The 23,399-nt window shown below is 34.3% G+C and overlaps 3 protein-coding genes across 3 annotated transcripts; 2 read left to right on the top strand and 1 right to left on the bottom strand.

Annotated features, from left to right (window-relative positions):
- Positions 1-5,876: 5,876 nt before the first annotated feature.
- LOC132637523 (uridylate kinase PUMPKIN, chloroplastic-like) lies at positions 5,877-13,617 on the top strand. Its single transcript, XM_060354602.1, has 7 exons — positions 5,877-6,208; positions 9,013-9,160; positions 9,243-9,296; positions 10,100-10,191; positions 11,715-11,941; positions 12,819-12,995; positions 13,126-13,617. Exons 1-7 carry the CDS (start codon positions 6,027-6,029, stop codon positions 13,233-13,235), a joined length of 990 nt encoding a protein of 329 aa, XP_060210585.1. The 5' UTR covers positions 5,877-6,026; the 3' UTR covers positions 13,236-13,617.
- Positions 13,618-15,241: 1,624 nt separating this feature from the next.
- LOC132637516 (probable pectinesterase/pectinesterase inhibitor 51) lies at positions 15,242-18,951 on the top strand. The gene is made up of 3 exons (XM_060354596.1): positions 15,242-15,912; positions 16,492-16,793; positions 17,995-18,951. Exons 1-3 carry the CDS (start codon positions 15,296-15,298, stop codon positions 18,678-18,680), a joined length of 1,605 nt encoding a protein of 534 aa, XP_060210579.1. The 5' UTR covers positions 15,242-15,295; the 3' UTR covers positions 18,681-18,951.
- Positions 18,952-19,715: 764 nt separating this feature from the next.
- On the bottom strand, positions 19,716-22,824 carry LOC132637531 (probable beta-D-xylosidase 5). Its single transcript, XM_060354610.1, has 5 exons — positions 22,115-22,824; positions 21,854-22,023; positions 21,528-21,625; positions 20,679-21,443; positions 19,716-20,550 (listed from the first exon to the last, which is right to left on the bottom strand). Exons 1-5 carry the CDS (start codon positions 22,805-22,807, stop codon positions 19,931-19,933), a joined length of 2,346 nt encoding a protein of 781 aa, XP_060210593.1. The 5' UTR covers positions 22,808-22,824; the 3' UTR covers positions 19,716-19,930.
- Between the last annotated feature and the right edge of the window lie 575 nt (positions 22,825-23,399).

Raw genomic sequence — 23,399 nt, forward strand, 5'->3', positions numbered from 1 at the left:
GTTGTGTTGTACTTCATTCCGAGTTGTAAATCTTAGAAGCTCTTGTACGAGTCTATACCCGGTTTTGGAAAACGGTTATTGAATAAAATATTTCTTTTGTTAACTTCTTTTCCTAGAGTAATGTTTATAAAATGACTAATTATTTATTCTTCTTATTTTGGTGTGAAGGTAGAAATTGTTTTGGGAAGGGTTCGCTTACCAGGTGAGATTGAGTAGATGCCCGCACGATCCATGTTTTGGGTCGTGGCAAAGAGTAACCCAGCCAATAAGATAATAAAGATTACAAAAATATTTATTGACCGGTTTGAGGATCCTAATCAAGCATGATTGACGTCTAATACTTTTGAGCATGCTATCTCACTTACTTCAGATCCATCTACAAAGGTTCCCCTTTTATCTTCTATAGTTGTTCTCTGTTCTAGTTAGCGGTCACTTTATTTTTTTTCAAGGGGAAGACACAATTCTAAATATTTACTTATCAATTCTTCTTAATAAAATTTCTTACCTAGCGACTTCAACTCATTAGTGATGATGGTGAATCGGATGATAATTTCTTGTATGGATTCATCATCCTTCATGGAGAACAACTCGTAGTTTTTCATCAACGACTCGACACTAAACTTATATGAAGTTTCCTTCAAAGCTTTGGACACGTAGCTATTAACGTATTGGACCTTTATGGTATCTCGTATGCATTCCGATGATTGGTTGAGCTAATAAGTCTGCTTCAGAGTGAATTTATTGTGCAACGAGTGTGTTATGAACCATGGCCAGTTGGTGGAGGCGGCTCTTCTGATGTGGGAAAATGGTAGACTCGACTCTATGAGCCCGATGAAAGGTTATACAATAGTAGTAGGAGTGTTACACCTATATTGTTCCCCCCTAATAGTTTAGAGCACATATTATCATATTTATTTAGCATTTAATCAAGCATATGCTCGATTATACTCATCGGGATCAAGTCTGTATATGAGGATCTTTTTGGCCTTGGCATTTTTCGCCATCATCTAGTAATCTACAACTATGAACTCTATAGGCTCTTTTGGATATCTCCGTTCAGTCCGCTTATCACAATGTTTCATAGCTCGTAATGCTCTGCAGTAAGAAAATATTTCATTTTGGCTTTCCACCAACTGTAATACTGTCCATTGAATAGTGATGGTCGAGTAGTAGGTTTGTCCTCTAATATCAGGTGGTGCACTCATCATATCCAGGGGTCTCTCAACGGGCTAGCCTAGCATATGAGAAACCCGCTCTATGGGTGCTTCTTAATGATTCAAGTGGGGTGGATTGAATTAGGTCGTACCTAATTTCTCTCTCTTGATAATATTGGTCTAACTCGACTAAAGAACTCGAGTCTTATGAGTATTCAGTTTAATAACCAAAAATAGTAACGTGTGGAATAGTAAGAGCACATGGTTTAATGTGAAAAGATCCTGGTTCAAAAGGTACAAAAATCATAATCTATCCTAGTAGGATTTAACTCCAAACTTCACTTAAAGAAGTGAGGTTTAAATTCATATCACAAACCATTCCAATCTAAACTTAACTCTAAACCTTGACATCAACCGTCACTCGACTACTATATTCCTATCAAGTCACCCTTACTTGAAACAACAACAAAATGTTTCTTGCAACAAATAAACAACAACCTAATTGTATTTCTGAATAAGTAGATGATTACAACTCAAAATTCTAATACAATCGAATTAGGGTTGGACTCGATGAATAGAAACAACGACACAAGGACAATAGTCTTCAACACAATTCTTCACACTCTTAGATGACCAGTCTTCGTACTTCCAAGAACAACGAGTTGTTTGATAGCTTTAAATTGTTTCTCAATTTCTTAAATCTGTAAATAAATGATTTCTGCAAAGTGGTATACAATATATACTAAACATGTTAGAAGCAAATGAAAAAGAAAATCACTTATTTCAAAGATTTTATCAAGTAAGAAAACCAAATTCAGATGAGAGTCCTTTATCAAAAAGGATTCTCAAGCCATGTCTTACTAAAAGGAAAAAATAACAAGTCGTTCAACACAGAAAATGCGTCTACAACTCAAACACAATGGAAAGATCATGTGAATATCCAGATTACATTACACAAATAATAATAGAGATATACACATAAAATTTTCATATATATTTTTCCTAAGATATCGCAATACAATATCTCAACACAAAACACTTTTCAGCTTGTTACATATACGCATTAATGACCTATTCTTAGCAAATTTCTTCACATAGCATATTGTGTTTGTTAATCATCAAAGATACCAATACTCAAGACAAAGCAAAAGTAAAAACTATAGAAACTTTAAAAGCACTACTAAAATTTCTATTATGATATCTAGAAGTACTGATATCTAAAAGTATGTATGATTAAAGCAAATTGTCCAATTTTTTTTTTTATTAAATCTATTCTATGATTAAAAGAATGAGCTAAAATAAAAATTCCAGCCCAACAGAGGTGCCACCTCACCTCTTCTTAAACCATTTTTATACAAATATATGTAGATCCTCATTATAAGTAGTGGTAGAGCCACATGTAAGGAAGGAAGTTTAAATTGAATCACCTTTATCTGAAAATTATCTGTGAAATCAAGTAAAAGTTAATTTTCTCTGTATAGTTCTTTTTATTTCCTTAAAATAAAGAACTTTTAGGGTCTGCTTGAAAAACCACCATGTAACTGGCTTTGGTCTAATAACTAGGATAATAATTACACAGCCTAATGATTATACAGTACTGTAACTACAAAAAATCATGTTTATTTGTCATACGTAGTTATAGAGTTATTACATTGAGTTGTTTGGTTGTACAAACGTAATTTCATAATTAAATCTTTTAACTTTTAAAATAAAAGTTAATTATAAAAAAATAGATTTTAATGTTTGACAAATATGTTTATATTGAAATATTACTAATCACTAGGTATTCAAGATACATATTTTTTTTTTTGGAAAATATAATATTAAATAATTATAAGTTGATAACTAATATTATAGAAGGTAATTGATATATAATTTTCAAATCAATAATATTTTAATTTAATAACATATTGGGCATGTTTTTTTTTTTTGTTGTATTTAAAAAAAAAAAATCTAACTAAGCACACATTTTGCAAGAACATCATGGATTGCATGTTTGACAAAATTAACTAATATTTACAATTATATCTCATAAAATTGTCCAAATATTTAATAAAAGTAATCTATTAATTCGAACATCACTCAGTACAAGTCAAGTTTGTCTCTAACCTCATACAATAATAAAATCCAACTTTAACGATATCATTCATTACAAACCAAGTTTGTAGATGAATTATTCTTTCTATATTAGAAGGTATAATTTCAGAAAAATTAAAATAATAACATAGCTAAGCTAAATGAAAGTAATAAGGAAAAAACAAAATATGAGAAATTACACGAAAGCACATAAAGTAAAGGTTGAAAAATGAGATGTAAAGAAATGAAAGATAAGTAATGTAAAAAGAATTCTATTTTTGAAATTTTAAAAAATGAATTTAAAAGGAAAAAATAAAATGTTTAAAAAGAGAGAATAGAAATAAAAATAAATTAAAAAAGGAATTAAAAGTAAAACAAAAAAGTTTTAAAAATAACCTTATAACTACCATCAATTCTCAACCCCTCTTTGAGAATTGAAGAGTGTTATTACCTCCATCATTTACACCAATTACATGCTGACTGAGTAAAGCCACCAGGTAATTGGAATTGGTGTAATTACTAGGATAGTAATTACATAGACTAGTAATTACATAATATAGTAATTACGATGGCCTATTTGTTTGTCTTCGTGTAATTACATGCGTCTGGTTCCACAATTGTAATTACACAATTAGATTAAATTTTAAAACAAAATTAACTATCAAAGAATAAAAGTTAATATTTGTCAAACATATGCCTTTATAAATAATATTAAATTAGGTATTTAACATAACATATTGTTTCTTGAAAATATATGAATTAGTAATCATATATCTGTAACTAATATTGTAAAAAATAATTCATAAATACTTTTAAATTTAATTAATTATAAAAACTAAAAACACACATTTTGTAAGAACATCATGACTGCATATTTGAAAAAAAGAATAATATTTACAAACATAATGTCATAATACTATTCAAATGTTTGACAAAAATAATCTATCAATTGTAACCAAAAAAATGAACATCATGCAATGTGAAATATCAAGTCAATATTAATAAAGCAAATAAATTGAAACCGGCAATATAACAAATTTAAAATGGTTAACATAATACACTTATGTCAAATTTCAACATAAATAAAATAAGTTCCAACATGACTTAAGTAGATAAAATTCAAAAGAAAAGGAAGACATAAGTCTATAATCTCATTCAACAACAAAATTTTACTTTAACAACATCATTCATTATATGCCAAGTTTGTTAATGACTCATTCTTTCTAATATTAGGAGATGTAGTTTCAAAAAATAGAATAATAACGCAGTTACGCTAAATGAAAATAGATAATTAAAGATAAATAATGTAAAACTCGAAAATAAGAAGAAAGGAAATGAAAGATAAACAATGTAATTTTTTTTAAAATAAAGTGAAAAAAAGAAAAGAAAAGAAATTAAAATAATAGAAATAAAGAATAAATTAAAATGAAAACAAATTAAGACAAAAACAAAAATGAAAGAAATTTAGGAGTAACCTTGTAATGTAATTACGAGCAATTCTCATCTCCCTTGAGAATTGAAGAGTGTAATTACTTTCCCTCAATTATATGCTAATCAGGTAATTACTTGGTTGGATAAATATGACAAAACTGTATAATTACACCCAAATTCAGTTACACGGTGACTTTTCAAACCTGCTACAAATAATTAGCTGATCATAAAAAGATGGATATAAGGGTCAAAAACACACCCTAACTATCACTTTTTTTTTTGAGTTTCATACATAAATTATCATAAGGTTGAGAAAATTACCTAAACTATCACTATCTAATTTGCAAAATACACCTGAATTAAATGCGTGAACTCACTCTCCAAAAGACAACTGAAGCTGAAATTTTCTCAAAACAATTGTCCACATGGCATAAGTAATGCTACGGTGGCACCTACATGGAAATTAGCATTTAAAAAAAAAAACTGCATTATTTTTTTTTTAAAAATCAGCATTTAAAAAAAAATTAGCATTTAAAAAAAAAAAATCTGGATTTTTTTAAAAAATAATTTTTGTAAAAAAATATCAAAAAATTTAGAAAATCAGAAAAAAAATATTTAAAAAATGGAAAAGTTGATTTTTTTTTCTAAAAAAAAAATGTGAAAACAAAATAATCAGTTTTTTTTTTAAAATAACTTTTCTATTTTTTAAACTTTTTTTTTTCTATAATTTTTGATATTTTTTTACAAAAATTATTATTTTTCAGTTTGTTTTTTAAAATAAATAGTTTTTTTAAATTTCCATGTAGGTGTCATTGTGACATTATTTATCCACGTAGATAACACTTGGCAACAGTTTTATATAAAATGGAGAGTGTAGATCACATGCCATTCAAGAATAATTTGAGGTGTGTTTTGCAAACTAGATAGTGATAGTTTAGGTAGTTTTCTCAACCTTTTGATAGTTTAGATATGAAACTCAAAAAATAGTGATAGTTGGGGTGTGTTTTTGACCCTTTTTAGAGGTATCAAAATTGTGTAAGCTTTCCAAACGCAATGATAAAAGTGGTTAAAAAATGCTACATGTGACATTCTTTTACATGTGTTTTGAAAGCTGTAAAAATGTAAATGAAAAATTAGAAAAAGAGAGAAAAAAAAAATGCTTAGCCTAATGGAAGAAGTATAAATGGAAAGAGAGAGTGACCTTAGTTATCCTTTCCGTTTGCAGTGATATTGTCCTCGGGAGATGACATGTTTGAAAAACCCAAGGATTTAACATTATCCACAAAGAACATTCCCACCTTGTAGAACAAGGAAAACACCAAAGAATAATTAAACATCCTATTTGGCTGTAATTTTGGTTTCCCCATGGCTATTTCTACATCCTTTTGCCGGTCCATTTCCTCTTTCAATGCTATCTCTCCGCCATCTCTCTGTTTCTTGAAACCCATTGACCATCATTTCAAACTTGATGACTCTTCTTATCCTTCTTTGGCCCTCAAGTGTTGCTCCTCTCACAATGGCCAATCTTCAGACCACATGAATGGCAGGTATTCTAATTAATTCTCCTTTTCTTTTCTAGGGATTATGAGAATTTTAAGTCTTCCTGTAATATTTTCAACTTAGTCAATACGGCGTATTAGTAATGCTGGTTTCTTATCCGGTGTTTGGTTTGGTGTGTTAAGGTTAGTTCTGTCTTTAATCATGCTTATCCATGTATTAATTACCCTTGTATTGCTAATACCATGATTTGCTATGTACGAGGATAGTACTGAATAGGGTGTTATACATACGTTGAAAAACACTACTCCCTCCACTTTCCCCTTTACACGGCCTTTAACCCTTTACACGCCCTTTAAGAACTCATAAATAAAAATATATTTTTACTACATTACCCTTATCTTTCTCCAATTAATTGCACTCTAATCAATATTGGTTACTTTAAAAAACAATTAATGATAAGGCCAAAGTAGGAAAAACTTAATTGATTATATCTTTATTTTGTAAATGGACAAGTATTTTGGGACGGATATTTATAGTAATGTGGACAACTAATATGGGACGGAAGGAGTACCAAACAAGGGATTAATGATACCAAAGCTAATACATGTATTGTTTTCTCTAATACATACTACCAAACGACGCCTTACACTTCTACAGTGGAGAGCCAGGTTTACATTTGTTGATGACCTGTCAAGGAATCTGTAATCTTGAATTTTCTTTATAACCCAGCTGAAACATTTAATCTTCATAGGCAGTTTAGTCTTCCATACTAGCTTCCATGGCCATATATCAGGTAATTGATTATGAGAACATAGTTGCCTATAGCATTCTTTCACTGTGAATGTGCCTTTGTTTCCCCATCTCAACTTGTCTGGTGCACTTTCATCAATGTTGTGAGCTTCCACCTTTGCTAACATTTCCATCAAACTCCCAAGTTCCCAATCCTGTACAAACCTTCTGAAATGCACATCCCAACCGTTGTTGATCCTGTTTTGAGCAATTGAGGAATCCTTGTTGATGGCAATGTTGAAGAGGCTGGGGTATTCCTCCACGAGAGATGTATTGATGAGCCATCTATCCTTCCAAAATTTAATATGAACAGCATCACCAGGTTTGAAGTGGATTCCATGAGAAAACTCAGAACCCAGCTTACTGATATACTTCCATGGCCCAACTCCATAAGATAAAAGCACAGTATTAGAGTCCAGTTGTCCTTTTTACCATGTTTAGCTATGATCACCTCCTTCCAGAGACTTCCATCATCTGAGCCAAACCTCCAAAGCCATTTCATGAGTAAGGAATTGTTATGAATTGCCAGATCTTTGACTCCCAGGCCTCAATTGCACTTTGGGAGCAATACTTTGTCCCATTTTACCAAATCAAATTTGTGAGTGTTGCTATTCCCTTCCCATAGAAAATTTCTCCTGATCTTGTCCAGCTTTTCTAGCTTATCAGCTTAAAGACTTTGCTGCTGTAAAATGAGGCCAGCACCTGATAACACGGTCGTTTGGTAGGGTGTATTAGGTAGAATAATGCTGGTATAAAATTTTAGTACAATGTTTGGTTGCAAATTCAAGTCTAGTACAACTAATACCAGTATTACTTATACACCCTATTCAGTACTATTCTTATACATAGTAAACCATGGCATTAATGATACCAATACTATTCTTATACTGTTATGCACCCTATTCAGTACTATTTAGAAATTATGCAATGCATGTTATGCTAATACAACAACCCAAACAATCGATAAGAAATAATCCCAGCATAACTAATCCCAACATTACTGATCCCAACATTACTAACCCCATCATAAATTGTCTTCAAACCAAACGATAGGTTTCATATGATTGTCACTATTGTGGTGAAAATAGCTTAAGGTTCTACAAAATCTTTTTGGGTGTTTGTGCAACTCAGTTATTGTGTTTTTTTAAAAATGAAAAGCAAAATGTCCATATTGATATTACATTTATTTGAGGAAATTGAAGAAACTCTTGACGGTAGCAAGTCAGCAGTGGGAAAGCTTTTGTCTTCAGTTTACCTGATAATGGTCATATGATGTGTGATAAATGTATTAATCATATGAAATTATCTTTTACTGTAATAGCACTTCAACTTGTAGAAGTTGAGAGGTGGAACACTGTCCTTGAATATTCAAAGTGCATTAATAGATTTGCCCTTTTAACTCGACTAGTTTATTGTGAAAAGGTTATTCATTAATACCTTAGTGGACTCGTCAAGCAGAGGTGAGGGAAACAGATTATCCTGGGGAGGGGTGTGAGTCGTTGAACGCAAGCACAACAGTTTCTCCATCTGATTTATAAGGGCTTATGAAACCTTTTACTTTATACTTGAAAGTAAGAGTAAAATAGCATAAATTTAGCAGCCTAAGCACAACATGCGGGGTTCTTTCATTTTATTCAATCAGCAAATAAGCTCAAAATTTTTATACTTTTTGCCGAGCAGGCTAATCATTCGAACTTCCTTTTTCCTTTTGCGCAATGAATGTATCACTGATTGCAACGAATGAAGTTTACCCTATTTACCTTGGATTGGATGCTTTAGTAGCAATACCAAAAATGTTTTACATTCTTCCACTTTTAGGTATTTTATTCTTCATGCTATTGATACTTTAAGTAAGACCTTGCATTTTTAAAAAATATTAAATTTCGTTCTATCTTAAGTGATGCAGTGTCACTTTAGATATAACTTAATAGTCCCTAACTATAATTTGTTATACATATTATTGTTACCACTTATCTCTATTGACATTTAGTTATTTGTGCTTGCTTTGCATGAAGTTGTGTGTTTCTTATATCAACTTCTTTGTGTCTGTGTTCTGTGATAGGCAACCTGAGTTATCTCCTATAGCTCCTTTTGGTGTCACGATGACAACTAATGGAACATCTAAACCATCATATAGATGGCGTAGGGTGCTGCTTAAAGTTAGTGGTGAGGCACTAGCAGGAGATCAAGCACAAAACATTGATCCCAAGGTCAGAATAGGTTGCTGTGTTGTTCTGTTCTTTTTCTTTCTAGATTTCTGATCTTTTATAAAGCTTTCATGTTGTTGTACAGATCACAATGGCCATTGCAAGGGAGGTGGCAGCTGTCACTCGACTTGGCATAGAGGTTAATTTTTTGCATAAATCATATATTTCTTTACTAAAGATCCTTATTCTTATATTATATAAAGGTGGTGCATTATCTGAAGGATTTGACTTTGTTTCATTAACTTTTCCTTTATTATCTATCTTTCTGCTCCCTATTTTGAAGGATCCTTAGACCGTTGATTTATTATTGTATTCTCCATAGGTCATGGTTTGGCTGGAGCGTCAACCTTAAGATTCGTATCACTATCATTTCTTGTGCTATCTGAAGTAAACATTTACCCAAATTTCCTGCTCGTCAGTACTCAAGATCGTTATCTGGAAATTGAACTAAAAAAATTATAGTCATTTCATTAAAATTTTATAGCAATGAAACTTCCCCGCGTCCAACTGAATTTGCAAATTGTTTATGTGATTCAGAATATGAACCAAGTGTTGATCTTCATATTTGCTATTCTAACTGCTTGTTTCCAATCTTATATCATGATTAAATCAGTAAATACTGCTATGAGCTCATTGATGGCGATCTGGGTCTGGTTTTTCATAGATTTCTCAGTTCTTCTAGCGAATGTGTAGCTGTGTAGGTCTGCCATAGTTGTTAGTGGAGGTAATATTTTTGGTGGATCCTCTTGGGCAGGAGGTAGCGGACTGGATTGTTGCCTGTTCATCTGCTGCTCCATTTGTTAATTTTCATATTTGTCATTCAATATATTTGTTTTCAATCGTATGTCATGATTAAATCAGTATAATACTACTATGAGCTCCTTGATGGCAATCTTATTCAGTTTTTTCATAGATTCTCAGTTGTTCTAGCAAATGTGGCAGGTTGCAATAGTTGTTGGTGGAGGTAATATTTTTCGTGGATCCTCCCATGCAGGAAGTAGTGGACTGGATCGGTCATCTGCTGATTATATTGGGTATGTTTGCTATTGTTTTTTGTTTAGTTTGAATACCTTTCAAAAAGTTTGTTTCAAATGCTTTCAAAAGTTAAATGTCGATTTCTTACCCTTTGTCTTTTTGGGTTAATTTGACACCTTTTCTTGCTCAAAGAGAACTTTCTAAACTTAGTGATCTTTCATGCTTCCGTGTATACCGCTGACAATTCAAGGGTGTAATGGACTTTGTGGTGTTGTTTGTGCAATTTAGTATGCTTTAAACAAACATGACTCTAACTTAAAGGTGTGATTAGGTACACATTCTTTTATAGTTTTCAGAAAATGTACTTGAGGAAGCAAAGGGTGGTAGGAAGAGTTATTTTTGATGGGTTCCTATTTCCTATTTCCATAAAAGATGTTGATGTAGGACAGGCTTGGTTGTTTTTCTGTTACATCACATAACCGTTAAACAAATCAGAGTGGGGTTTCGAGGCTCCTTTTTCCTTTTTTGAGCTTTGGTGTTGGTGACTAAAGTTATGAAAAAGTGCTTTGAAAGGAATTAAGCATGTGCCTGAATAGATGATGATTTGGAGATCAAAGAAGCAAATTGAAAAAAAAAAAAAAAGTTAGGCAGCTTTTCACAGTGAATTTGTATCATATACTATGTGTAGAAGCTTCAAAGTTGTTGGCCGAAGAGGATTTTGATAGGCTGTTACCCCATTGCTAAAATAGTGAGGTAGTTATTATTTTTTGAAAGCTGAAGTTATGTAAAAACACGGGAAGCTAACCCTTGAATTAACTGTATCACACAACTCATATTCTCTCCTAATTTTACTTCAATATGATATATTTATACTACAAAATCCTAATTACTCGGACATTTATTTGCAACTGGATGCTGTTAAAACTGGGGAGCTAAGCTGTACTCTAAACTATCTGAGCTGTGTAGGATGCCCCTAGTCCAGATATCCGGTAATCTTTTTAGAATTATATCTCTTAGTGAAGATTGGTTTATAAAAGCTTATTATAGTGAGGTAGCATTAGAACTGATTGGAACATAAAACAAGATTAAATTTTTTACAAATGTCAGTTTTTAATCTAAGTAGGCTATGCCTGAGGTAACCCAAATCTATATTTTGTCAATTGCATTTTGTTTTTGCTTAATATCTAATGGGATACAAATGCTTTTGTTTTGAATTATATTAGTCCGAGATTCTGCAGAACCTGATGGTACAAATCTTGATTTCAATCCAAATGTCTTCCTTGTATTTGTATTCAAACCAAGTTTTGCATTGCTAGGGCCTGCAGACCTTCAGGCTAATATACTTGAAAACAAAGCTTTTGTTTAGTAAAGCTATTCTGGAGTGACAAGGTCAGTTCTTTAAGTTGGCCTCTAAGTTGGTCAGATTGAAATCCGTCATATTTGCCTGAGTTCGAGTGGTGGTATCGCATCTTGTTTAATCTGTCCTATAATTTTCAGTATGTGCTGAAGATGCATGGTAGAGAGATCACTTTGGGAAATTTGGGTACTGCTCTTAATTAAAGTTTTATCACTTACCTTTCAGGATGTTAGCAACTGTTATGAATGCAATATTCTTACAAGCTACAATGGAGAGCATTGGAATCCCCACAAGAGTCCAGACTGCATTTAGAATGTCAGAAGTTGCTGAACCATATATCCGTAGAAGGGCTGTTAGGCATCTCGAGAAAGGGAGAGTAGTAATTTTTGCAGCAGGAACTGGGAATCCCTTCTTCACGACAGACACTGCTGCAGCTCTGCGTTGTGCAGAGAGTGAGTTCTACTTCTTTCCTGATTCTGATGTTCTTCGTGCATGGAACTTTGACATACTTGCAAATTAAAGTGGATTATGCAAAATATCATTCTTCCTTCCTAAATTGGATAAAAGAGAAAGCAAAACTACAAGGGTGTGTTCGGTATGGACCAAAAACATTTTCCAAAAGATGTTTTCCAATTTTCCATTTTTCGGTTGGTCAAAATTGTTGGAAAACATTTTCTCTAGGAAAATAAGTTTCTTAAAAATGAGGAAAATGACTTCTCTAGTGGAAGTAGGGAAAACAAGTTCCACAAGTGGCATTCCACATTGATTGTGTCCTCCTCACCCTCCAACACACCTCATCTTCAACCCTACCCCCCCCCCCCCCCCCCCAACACACACCCCCACAACCCCCGCTTTCCATAGTATTTGTCTAGATTATAAACAAATGCTTTTAAGATAATTTGTTTTACTTACGTACCGAACACAAGAAAATAAGTAAAAAACCCATTTATTTTCCTAGAAAACGTTTTCCTTCATACCTAACACACCTAGGTAGGAAATGTTATAAGGGCTTTATACGCTGTAAACTGTCCTATATTTGGAAAACACTCCTAACAGAGTGGAGTGGCTTGGTAATTTTCTTAAAATCAATTTTTCATGGTTCATGCGAAGCTATTCGGCTAAGAATAAGTTCATTCTGTGCCCACTTCAGCCACCTAAATATTAACTAATATTTATCCCTATTAAATGGAATATGTCCATATGGTTCTCATCCAAGCGATGATGTGGTCTATGAGACAAATGGCGCTCTGCTACTGGAACATAAATGAGACTGCATGTTTCTTTCTTTTGTTTTTTGTTCTCAACAATCAAATTTTGAATGCATTGAAGTTAATGCCGAGGTGGTGTTGAAGGCAACAAACGTTGATGGAGTCTATGATGATAACCCGAGGCATAATCCTGATGCTTGTCTTCAGGATAACCTGACTTACCATGAAGTAATTTCGAAAGAGCTCTCTGTGATGGACTTGACTGCAATTACTTTGTGCCAAGAGAATAACATTCCAGGTATGACGTTTTCAACCCTTGGATTCCCTCTGTCATTTTCTGGATGACTCTCTAGAGGTGTCATCGGCGAGCCTTCACTTTTAAATCAACTTAAGAACTGACATTTCCAATCTTATTTTTCATTATGCAGTTGTCGTTTTTAATCTCAATAAACCAGGTAACATTGCTAAAGCCATTAAAGGAGAGAGGGTTGGCACATTAATTGGTGACACATGGAATACAGAAGCAGCAATATCTTAAGAGGAAAAAAAAAAAAGTAGCTGGTAGTTGGATTGCTATTTGTAGCATTTCAATACACTCAGAGAGCTCATTTTGGCAGATTGTTCCAAGAAGTTGGCACTCAAAAGTATTGAAGGAATTCCCTTTGAAAGCCATCGATTCACAACTACTGAAGATAAGCATATAATTCTCGGATTTTTTTCCCCTTGGAATTTTCAGAGCTTTTCTTGAAGTGCAAACCTAGGTAGCCAAGAGTTGTATTCTTTGACAGTAATTCTACTTTTATGTTCTACATTTCTATTCTTTTCTTGGTTTGAATTATAAGGAAAATTTTATCTACGTATAAGAATTATGCATTGCTTATATTTGGTTTGAAGTATAAGAAAATTTACTGGACATATAAGATTTCGTACTACTTATATAGCGTTTGGTTTTTGATACAAAATTCTGCATGACAATTGACAATTATAATCTATGCATGGCTAATGTTCCATCTGTTTCATAACGTGTATTAGTTTAATTACTAATAAAGTTTGAGAATGTAAGTGATCAAATTTACCCTTGTACGTACTTTAAAATATTTGTTACTTTCATCTTTCACTAAATTTACCCCAATTTTTAAAATCTATCGTCAGACCTATCGGATTACTCCAATCTCCTATTTTAATAACCCGATTTTAGTTCATTAACATGAACGCGTACCCATAACCTAATTTCTAATCTGAATTTTTTTCTTTATTTATTTGTTTATTTTAATTCAAATCTCCCATTAGTTTTCACCGTCATTCTTTGCTTTCTTTTCACTTCCCCCCCCCCCCCCCCCCCCTTTTGTCCTTAGTAGTAAAAATTCCTCACCTTTTCACCTTTTTTTTTTCTTTTTTCATTCTACTTTTTTGTTTTAGTCAAATCTCTCATTACTTTTCACTTATTGTTTTTTCTTCTAGTTAAAATCCTCACTCGTTTTCACTTTCACGCCTTTTGACTTTTATTCATAAAAGATCTTAAGGTTATGCCAGAATACTAGCTTTTGTTACATTCAAATTTGTAATATATAACTACTAGTAATAATTTTTTGAATAAGTATGGATCACGTGTTAATATATATGTTTATTGAAACATAATATGAAATACACATGTAATGCACTTTGCAAAAATACTGGTGTATATAGGGAAAAAATCAACTCCAGTTTTAATTGTTTCTAACTTTCTATACAAATTATATAAAAAAGGATATCAAGGAATATAAACTTAAGGAAATTTCCAATTCGTCAGATCTCATTTATTACTACCGACACCTAGACGGCAGATGTCGAAAACCTTGTGACTATCGTACTCCATCCCGTGAAACTCTTGTCTAACCCTCGCGTAAAGTAACTTAAATTTATTTACTTAGAGCCCGTTTGGATTGGTTTATAAGTTGGTTATAAGTTGCTTATAAACTGTTTTCAGTTTTTTTGAGTGTTTGACTGATCAACTTAAAATTATTTTGTGCTTAAAATAAGCTCAAAAAAATAATTGAACCCATTTGACTTAGCTTATCTAAAACAGTTTATAAGTTAAAAACAGCTTATAAGCCAAAAAAAATAAATAAGTTAAACTACCCCAATTTTTTTTTTTAACTTATAAGCTGCAAACAGCTTATAGGCATGAGTCCATCCAAACAGGCTCTTACTATTAAAATAGTAAAGTGCTAAAGTCAATAAAACTTACCCATTAAATAAATAAAGTTATGAAATATTTATTAATATCACTTTGCTGTTACAGTACATAAAGTTAATTAGGCAATTTTAATATGACAATTTCTTTTTATACCACATGTGAAAATGAGTCAACGAGTCTCTCTACCATTGCACCCCAAAACCTCAACAGAACCCCATCCTCACATTCCTTACCATTCACCCAAACTCATCCTTAGCCCCTCACTTCAACACTGGTCAATCAAACACTTCTTTTCAACCATCGATTCATATGTAAACCATGCCCCGCCCCCCCCCCCCCCCCCCCCCCCAAAAAAAAAGGACAAAAAAAGCAACTTGAATAAACCTAGCATTTTTTCAAACATATTTCAAAACCATAATTCAATGGGGTCTCATTTCTCTCTAGCAATCCTCCTCTTATTATTCTTCTCCCTCTCTCACGCCAAATATCACCAACACCGCCATTTGCCTCCTGAGATACGAGGAGCCTGCAAGGCCTCACATGACCCCTCAACATGCGAGTCTTCGTTCCATCATCACTTTCCTTCCAACCCCACAACCCTTCAAATAATCCATTCCGCGTTAGCTCTGTCCTCTCACAAACTCGCCAATGCCCAGGCCATGGTGAAGGACATACTAAACGCTTCCGGTGGAAACATTAACATCACAGTAGCCGCGAATAATTGCATAGAGGGACTCGATTATTCGGAATACAGATTCAAACATACGGTTGATGCATTGGAAAAAGGCGAAATAAAGGACGCTCGTACATGGATGAGTGCAGCCTCAGGGTATCAACACGGATGCTCTGCGGGTTTGCAAAAGGTGAATGATACCGTTCAAGTCAGGAAAACGATAGTGTTGATGGAGTCTTTGATAGGGTTGACCAGCAATGCTTTGGGGATGATAATGAATTATGATATTCATGGGAACCAATTAGCATCATGGAGTCCGCCTAAAACGGAGCGTGATGGATTTTGGGAAGGTGTTAAAGGCACCAGGTATTTTAATTGTATTATTATCTCATTTAAAAGTTTTACTTGACAGGAAAAACACACTTTTCTTTCTTTGTTTCAATTTATTTATTGTACTTTTCTTTTTAGTACCTCCTAAGAATGTCATGATCTATATTTAGTATTCTCTCCATCTCATATTATCTATTGTGTCAAAAAATAAAAAATTATTTCAAATTGTTTGTTATTTCGGATGCTAAATTAATTAGATTTTTCCAATTTTATTCTTAATAGTAATTATTTTTAAGACTATAAACACTTAAATATTTAATGAATAAAAATTATATCTTAAGACATAAATAAGGGTAAAATAATCAAATCCCTCTTAATAGTATTTTTTGAAAAGGCGTGTAAAAAAGAAACACGACATATACTTTGACACGGAGAATGTAATTCTTTACGCCTAATATCCTGACATATTTAAGACTCTAAGATACAAATGACACTTTAGTATACTAACACATCTTTAAATTAAGAATATTAAAAAATCTTCTTTATTTTTTTTAAATTCCTTACCGATCAAACTAAGACAAGCATAATTTGATTATATTATGTGTCTGACATCAGAACGGACGTCAAGGGCGGGGTACCTTCGAGTTTGAAGCCGAATGTGACGGTTTGCAAGGTTGGAAATTGTAACTATAGGACAGTGCAGGCTGCGGTTAATGCAGCACCCAACAAATTGGTCACTGAGAGATTTGTGATATTGATCAAGACGGGGTTGTATGGTGAAATAGTTAGGGTTCCTATGTCAAAGAGAAATTTGGTATTTTTGGGAGATGGAATGGGCAAAACTGTTATTACTGGATCATTAAATGTTGGTCACATGGCCAACAGTGGGGTCACCACTTTTGAATCTGCTACTGTCGGTAAGTCAATTATTGCAACTTGGTGGTTCATTTCGTTTGATCATTTTGTTTCATGTTATGATTTTGCATTTCTTTTTTTGTTGGTGTAAATTTTAGTGTAATTCAACCCAATTTAATGTTATAATGATAAAGATAATAAAGTCCAAATTTCAGTCTAAAATCGATAATTAGTCCAGTCCTAGATTGACATCAGGAAAATTAAACCGGAGATAAAGCACTACCCCAATTAGTTTTTGTCCATTATAGATTAGCAGGAAATTAAGTCTTTTTTACTTAGAATTTCAAGACTATAAATACAGTATAAACAGTTACATCTACTACTGTCTTGAATATTTAAATTGCAACGACTGAACAATGAACCTGACGCAGCCAAATCTTCCATTAATTTTACCGGCTCGAGTATTTTCTACTACGATGCTAACATTTATGCTCATTAGCATGCATTGGCACCGAAAAGTTGTACTTCTTGCCAAACTATTGAATAAAACGTATGACTGTCCCGTCCTATAGTCATTACTCCTAGTTATTGGTGCAGAAGAGGAGAAAAATTCAAAGGAAAATGGTCAAATATGCCCCTTTACTTTTTTTTTTTATTAGCTAACTTTACCTTCCGTTAGCGATTGTAAATAAAAATACCCCTGCCGTTACCAAAGTTTACACCTATACCCCTATTTGGATGGAAATTCCCAAATCAAACCCAATTCCCAATTGCACTTAAAATTACCCACTCCCTTTGTTGAACCCCCCGACCCCCCAATTAAACACAGCCCCCACCCCCAATTATACTCCTCTACTTCAACATTCTTCTTCTTCTTCAACAAGGAATTTGCAGCTGATTCACAAAAAAAACTCCGAATCCTTCATCAAATTATCCCAAATTTCAGATATTAACTCTCCAAGACGTTATTACTCCTAGTTATTGGTGCAGAAGAGGAGAAAAATTCAAATATGATCATTGATTAAAGTCGTAATTTTTTTTTTTATCACATTACTATAATTAATTTTAACCATTATTATAACAACAAAGTCACTAAACTTCACCTATTAGTATAAAAGCAACTTGTCCTAGCTTTGTACATTAATGAGCATACTATACTTGATTTCATGGAATATAAGCAATTGAAAAAAATAATACTGATACCTGATGATTTTTCAGTGTTTTGAGTTGTTCTGATGTTCAATATTTTTTACCCAAAAACAGGAGTACTTGGTGATGGATTCATGGCCAGGGATCTAACAATTCAAAACACAGCCGGTGCTAATGCTCAACAAGCAGTAGCTTTTCGATCCAGCAGTGATCGTTCTATCATAGAAAATTGCGAATTTCTAGGCAACCAAGACACACTTTATGTCAATTCGTTGCGCCAATATTACAAGTCATGTCGCATCCAGGGTAATATAGATTTCATCTTTGGTAACGCGGCTGCGTTCTTCCAAGACTGTGACATTCTAGTTGCCCCTCGGGTAGTAAATCCAGAGAATGGGGAAACCAATGCTGTGACTGCTCACGGTAGACTAGAGCCAGGTCAATCAACCGGCTTCGTCTTCCATAATTGTTCCATCAACGGAACTCCAGAATATATGAAGTTGTATTATAGTAATCCTAGTGTACACAAAACTTACCTTGGAAGGCCGTGGAAGGAATATTCCAGGACAGTGTTTATACAATGTAAATTTGGTGATCTTATTAATCCGGCTGGATGGATGCCTTGGAGTGGCGAATTTGCTTTGAACACACTTTACTATGGAGAATTCGAAAATACTGGGGCTGCAGCCAATGCTAAAGAACACGTGTTATGGAGTAGCCAAATTCCAGCTCAACATGTTTTTTCATACTCTCTCCAGAATTTCATTCAAGGCGATCAATGGATTCCTTCATCTTCATGATTTAAAGAGAACTATATATTAACCCATTAATTACTTTAAAAATACAATTTTATCTGCTGCATTGCAGAAATCCTCCATTTAACTACAAGTTCAACAAAATCTGGATCACTGAAAGGAGTTCGAATTTTTTGTTTTGCTACAAGTCTCTTAAATTGTGGTCGAAAGTCAACTTCTTTTTCAAGAAATTTGTGATGCAACAACATAACGTAGCCATTGTTGCTTATTTTGTATACACCTTTTTTTTGCAATAGAAAGGAGGAACTTCGATTTCTTTCAATGTGTTGATCCTGTTTCGTACTCGCACGTTTGATGATCAAACTTATTCTGTTGGTACGCTTGGCTGCCGTCATAGTGTTAGGCTAGGTGTTCCCAGTCGTGTCTAGGCACTGGCCCCTTCAGTGGGTAGTTGTTTTGCTATTGATGGGATTTTATACAATACTTGGACTTTCTTGGTTCTTGTTAAAATTCACCATTATCGAGGAGAATCTAAGCTCTTATTGGTGGGATCTAACTAACATGGCGTCATGCGGATGCTAACAATTGCAAACTTCGAACGACGATAAATCAGAACAAAGAGAACTATACTAAAAAGGCATAATAACTTTTAATAGAGTTTGGTCAATTGACCTACATATGAAAAACTTTTCTATTGGCTGTGCAGGTCAAAAGAAGAGAGCATGAGAAATACATGGTATTGCAATTCTGAAGTGACAACGAACTTTGAAGAAAGAATCTGAGAACAGAAGTGTATAAGACCATGAAGGAATATTCAAACAATCTTATATTAGAAGGATTTTGCCCTCAATCATCCCAACACTTGTATGCATATCCAACTGAAGCACCTCATTTTTTTTTAATCATAGATATATACTTTCAGGTTTCCACTTCTCTATTAAGTATCTCTTTTGAAACTCTTACTGATACAACAACAACAACATACCCAGTTGGATCCCACAACGTGAGGTCTGGGGAGGGTAAAGTGAAACTCTTACTGATATAGATATGAAAATGCGCGAGCAGGATGACATCTGATGATACAATAGAAATCACAAGTTATAATTTTATTGGATATTGCACTACATTAATTTGCTATTTCATAGATGTCAGCAATGATCTTCTATCTAGTATACTTCCCATTTCACAGATATCTAGATATAAGCACTCCTCTCTTCTAGGACTAACACTGGAGTGCACCAGCTACTTTAAACACATTGTATAAATATGCATGTCTGTTAAGAATAAGACATAAATTACAGCTCCATCTTAGCTTCTTCTTTTGTAGCCACCCTTATGTTAAACTGATGCCTAACTTGGCGCTCACTGGAAGAACCAACCATTATAGTCTGTAGCCCTGAGACTATCTTCCTCTTCCCATGTGCATCAGCTAAGCTGAAATCCTTGCACACATCCAATTTTATTGTCACTGTTTCTGTCTTCCCTTTCTTCACCCAGACTCTTCCAAATCCCACCAGCTGTATATTAGGCGCTCCAGTCATATTAGTCGGCTTCCAGAACACTAGGACAACATGGGATCCATCCATTTTGCCATTATTCTTGACCCCAACTGTGATGTTTATCCCTACATTCTGGCAATCCATGGTTGAAATATCAATGGCTTGGGCAGTTAAGTTGGTATCTGAGACATATCTTTTCTTTGGCTTTATGACAATGGTGGAAGGCGCCGAAATTATGAATGAGGAAAAGGTCGAGTAGCTTAGTCCATGGCCAAATGTATAGATTGGTTTTCCATTGTAGAATCTGTAAGTTCTTCCAGGAAAGTTTCTACTAGAATTTGCTCTCATGTTCATGTCACTCATTGGCACTTTGTCAACATATTCCTGAGGATACCAAGTGAAAGGAGACCTCCCACCTGAAATAGCATTGCAAAACAACAAAATCAAGAAAGAACCTTTTTCTATTTTCAACTTCTGTTTGAACTGGGAGGTAGGTGCGAGGAGAGGGGGAAGGGACTAAAGCTTTAAAGTTTATTAAGAGAACCCGGATTATAATCTCCAAAGAGGACTTGAGAAATGGCATCACCACCATCTTGACCAGGATAGCCAACCCAAAAAATTGCCCCAATCTTTCTATTATTCTTGGCAAAGGTGACATCAATAGGACTGGCTGACATAATTACTAGAATGACTGATCCTTTCGTTGTCTTAGCCACGTCTGTTACAAGCTTTACTTGAAATCCTGGCAATGTCAAGTTCACTCTGTCCAATGATTCTCTCTCGATGGATTGATCGAGCCCTACAACTAGCACCACATTGTCAGCCGCACCTGCAGCCTTCGCTGCTGCCTCGATTTGGCTTGCATCAGTGCATTGAACATTTGCACATCCTGGCTCATATGTTATGTTTGATAAATACTTCTGCATTCCCTGTAAAGGGGTAGTGAAGCGGCAAGGTACCCCTGCATAGATACTAAGCATCGTTCCACTGGCATTAGCATTCGGACCTATAAGAGCCAAGTTCTTAATGGTGCTTGGCGACAGAGGAAGTACACCATTGTTGTCTAACAAAACTATCCCTTGTTTTGCAGCTTCAATTCCCAAGGATTGATGACCTTCGGTACACACATCAGATGGTCCAAGGTTTCCGAATGGTTGCACTTTTGGATCACCATCGAAGAATCCAAGCCTCATTAGTACAATATAGTTATATATCAATGACTGATCAACAGTAGACATGTCCACCTTGCTCAAATTCACTGCTTTCTCTGTATACTTTCCTAGATAATCCCCACAATTCATGTTCAGACCTGCACGATCACGATAAGCATTGAAAACTTATACAAATTATAATCTCTATTTCAAGAATAACCAGAGGAAAGTAGTTAGAAGACCTGCTTTCAAAGCAAGGGCAACTGCATCCTCCCGTGTCCGAGTATAGCGTATTTTATCATAGTACACTTCAATAGAATCACAATCCGAGACAATGTATCTGATAAAAAGATTTTGCAACATGAGATGTTAGAAAAGAGTGCAGATTACAACTTTTTTTTGGAATAGAAATGAATTTATCAGATGTTAAGTATATTTGTGTTTTGAGCCCTGCTGCTGATTAGATTATCTAATGATCTAAATGGTAGAATTGCTTTATGAATCCTTGTTAGTTGTTAGCATAAAGATTTCAGAATATCGGGACTTTATAGAATAGGAGTAAACGAACCCGTCTAGACCCCATTGATCTCTGATCACTCCCTTGAGCAATTTTGGGTCAGCACAAGTTGAAATTCCATTCACACGATTGTATGAGCACATTACACTGCTAACATGACCCTCCTCTACACAGCTTTTAAATGGTGGCTGGAAAGTATCCTCCATATCCTGCGCTGTCACCTGTAAAAGTTTCATGGCCAAGTTTAATTCTAGAATTTTACAAGTAGTAACTAAATAAATTAAATGGTTGCTTTGTACGCTATTTGATTACCTTGGCGTCAAAATGAAATCGGTCAATGCCCTTCCAGTTATCAAGATCATAAGCAGTGTAATGTTTACAACAGCTGGAGACTTTAAGCCTGTTTTGACTGCTGAAATAGTCTTCTCCATTGACTTCTTGCAAGCCTCGGACATAGTTAACAGCATATTTGGAGACCACAAGAGGGTCTTCCCCTGGTGTTTCTTGAGCCCTTCCCCATCTGGGGTCCCTAAGCACATTCACATTGGGGCTCCAATAGGTCAATCCAGCCAGGCCAACATTGTGCATGGCCCGAGCCTCAGTCGATACAACCTGGCCTAATGTGTACCATAATGAAAAATTAAAACTAGCAGCTGAAAGGATGACAGCAGGGAAACTGGTGGCTCCAGGCACTGTCGCGTTGAAACGTACTCCAGGCCCCGTATTTGAGACCCCATGTAGCGCCTCAGACCACCATTCGTAAGCTGGCACACCAAGCCTGGAAATGCCTGTTGCTGAGTTAACTAGTTGTTTCACTTTTTCTTGGAGACTTAAGCGTGATACCAAGTCTTTTGCTCTGTCTGTATAAGATAAAGAAGTGTTACAAAAACTATAGGTGCTGGTCTTAGGGTCATTCTGGTAACATGCATGTAGTTGGGAAGTAGTACATGGTATCGTCAAGACGACTATAAAGAATATTAGAGAAAATAGAATGTGCTTCTCCATAGCTAGTTTCTCTAGCTTGTCTGTGTTCGGATGATTCAAATCAAGCTGTGCTTTACCTATTTATACCAGAATTTGAGGTGTGGAGTCCACTATGAAGACTTACCTTCTGCAACAAAATAGGATATTAATTGTCGCTTAAGAATTGACAGGTATAATGGTCGTTTGGCTTTGGGATTAAAATGTAATGATCATCTTATACCTTAATCTGTAACTTGGACCTCTTTTTGTAAAATAGAATACAGAGAAATCTTTATTTGCCTTGTTCATTCCAAGTGAGATTTTGTCGGTTGTTAAGGGTTATGTTTTTTAGCACATTATTAGAAATTTGGTTAGCAGATCATGATTTAGACTTGGAATTGTATTCCTAGTTTTATGCTCTCTGAGTATATATTTTCAGTTACGCATATGACTAAGCACAACATGGGGTAGTTTTGAACTCTAATTATTATCATGTATTGGCAGCATTATTAGGGAATAGTCCCTTTCTTTTTCTTTTTTTTCTTTGTTCTTTGTAACTTTGAAAACGTCAATGAATCAATTGTTCAGTTATATGAATCATATTGTATCATTTTCATCACATGGAGAGGACTCA

The sequence above is a fragment of the Lycium barbarum genome, chromosome 1, assembly GCF_019175385.1.
Source record: "Lycium barbarum isolate Lr01 chromosome 1, ASM1917538v2, whole genome shotgun sequence".
Taxonomy (NCBI): domain Eukaryota; kingdom Viridiplantae; phylum Streptophyta; class Magnoliopsida; order Solanales; family Solanaceae; genus Lycium; species Lycium barbarum.

What these genes read in the sequence shown, in the direction of transcription:
- LOC132637523 (XM_060354602.1), top strand. Translation starts at nt 6,027, where the DNA reads ATGGCTATTTCTACATCCTTTTGCCGGTCCATTTCCTCTTTCAATGCT. An exon ending in TCAGACCACATGAATGGCAG is followed by an intron (nt 6,209 to 9,012) that starts GTATTCTAATTA and finishes GTTCTGTGATAG; the next exon opens with GCAACCTGAGTTATCTCCTA. An exon ending in CACAAAACATTGATCCCAAG is followed by an intron (nt 9,161 to 9,242) that starts GTCAGAATAGGT and finishes GTTGTTGTACAG; the next exon opens with ATCACAATGGCCATTGCAAG.
- LOC132637516 (XM_060354596.1), top strand. Translation starts at nt 15,296, where the DNA reads ATGGGGTCTCATTTCTCTCTAGCAATCCTCCTCTTATTATTCTTCTCC. An exon ending in GAAGGTGTTAAAGGCACCAG is followed by an intron (nt 15,913 to 16,491) that starts GTATTTTAATTG and finishes GTCTGACATCAG; the next exon opens with AACGGACGTCAAGGGCGGGG. An exon ending in TTTTGAATCTGCTACTGTCG is followed by an intron (nt 16,794 to 17,994) that starts GTAAGTCAATTA and finishes ACCCAAAAACAG; the next exon opens with GAGTACTTGGTGATGGATTC.
- LOC132637531 (XM_060354610.1), bottom strand. Translation starts at nt 22,807, where the DNA reads ATGGAGAAGCACATTCTATTTTCTCTAATATTCTTTATAGTCGTCTTG. An exon ending in GATCAATGGGGTCTAGACGG is followed by an intron (nt 21,626 to 21,853) that starts GTTCGTTTACTC and finishes TCTTTTTATCAG; the next exon opens with ATACATTGTCTCGGATTGTG. An exon ending in TGCCCTTGCTTTGAAAGCAG is followed by an intron (nt 21,444 to 21,527) that starts GTCTTCTAACTA and finishes GTGATCGTGCAG; the next exon opens with GTCTGAACATGAATTGTGGG.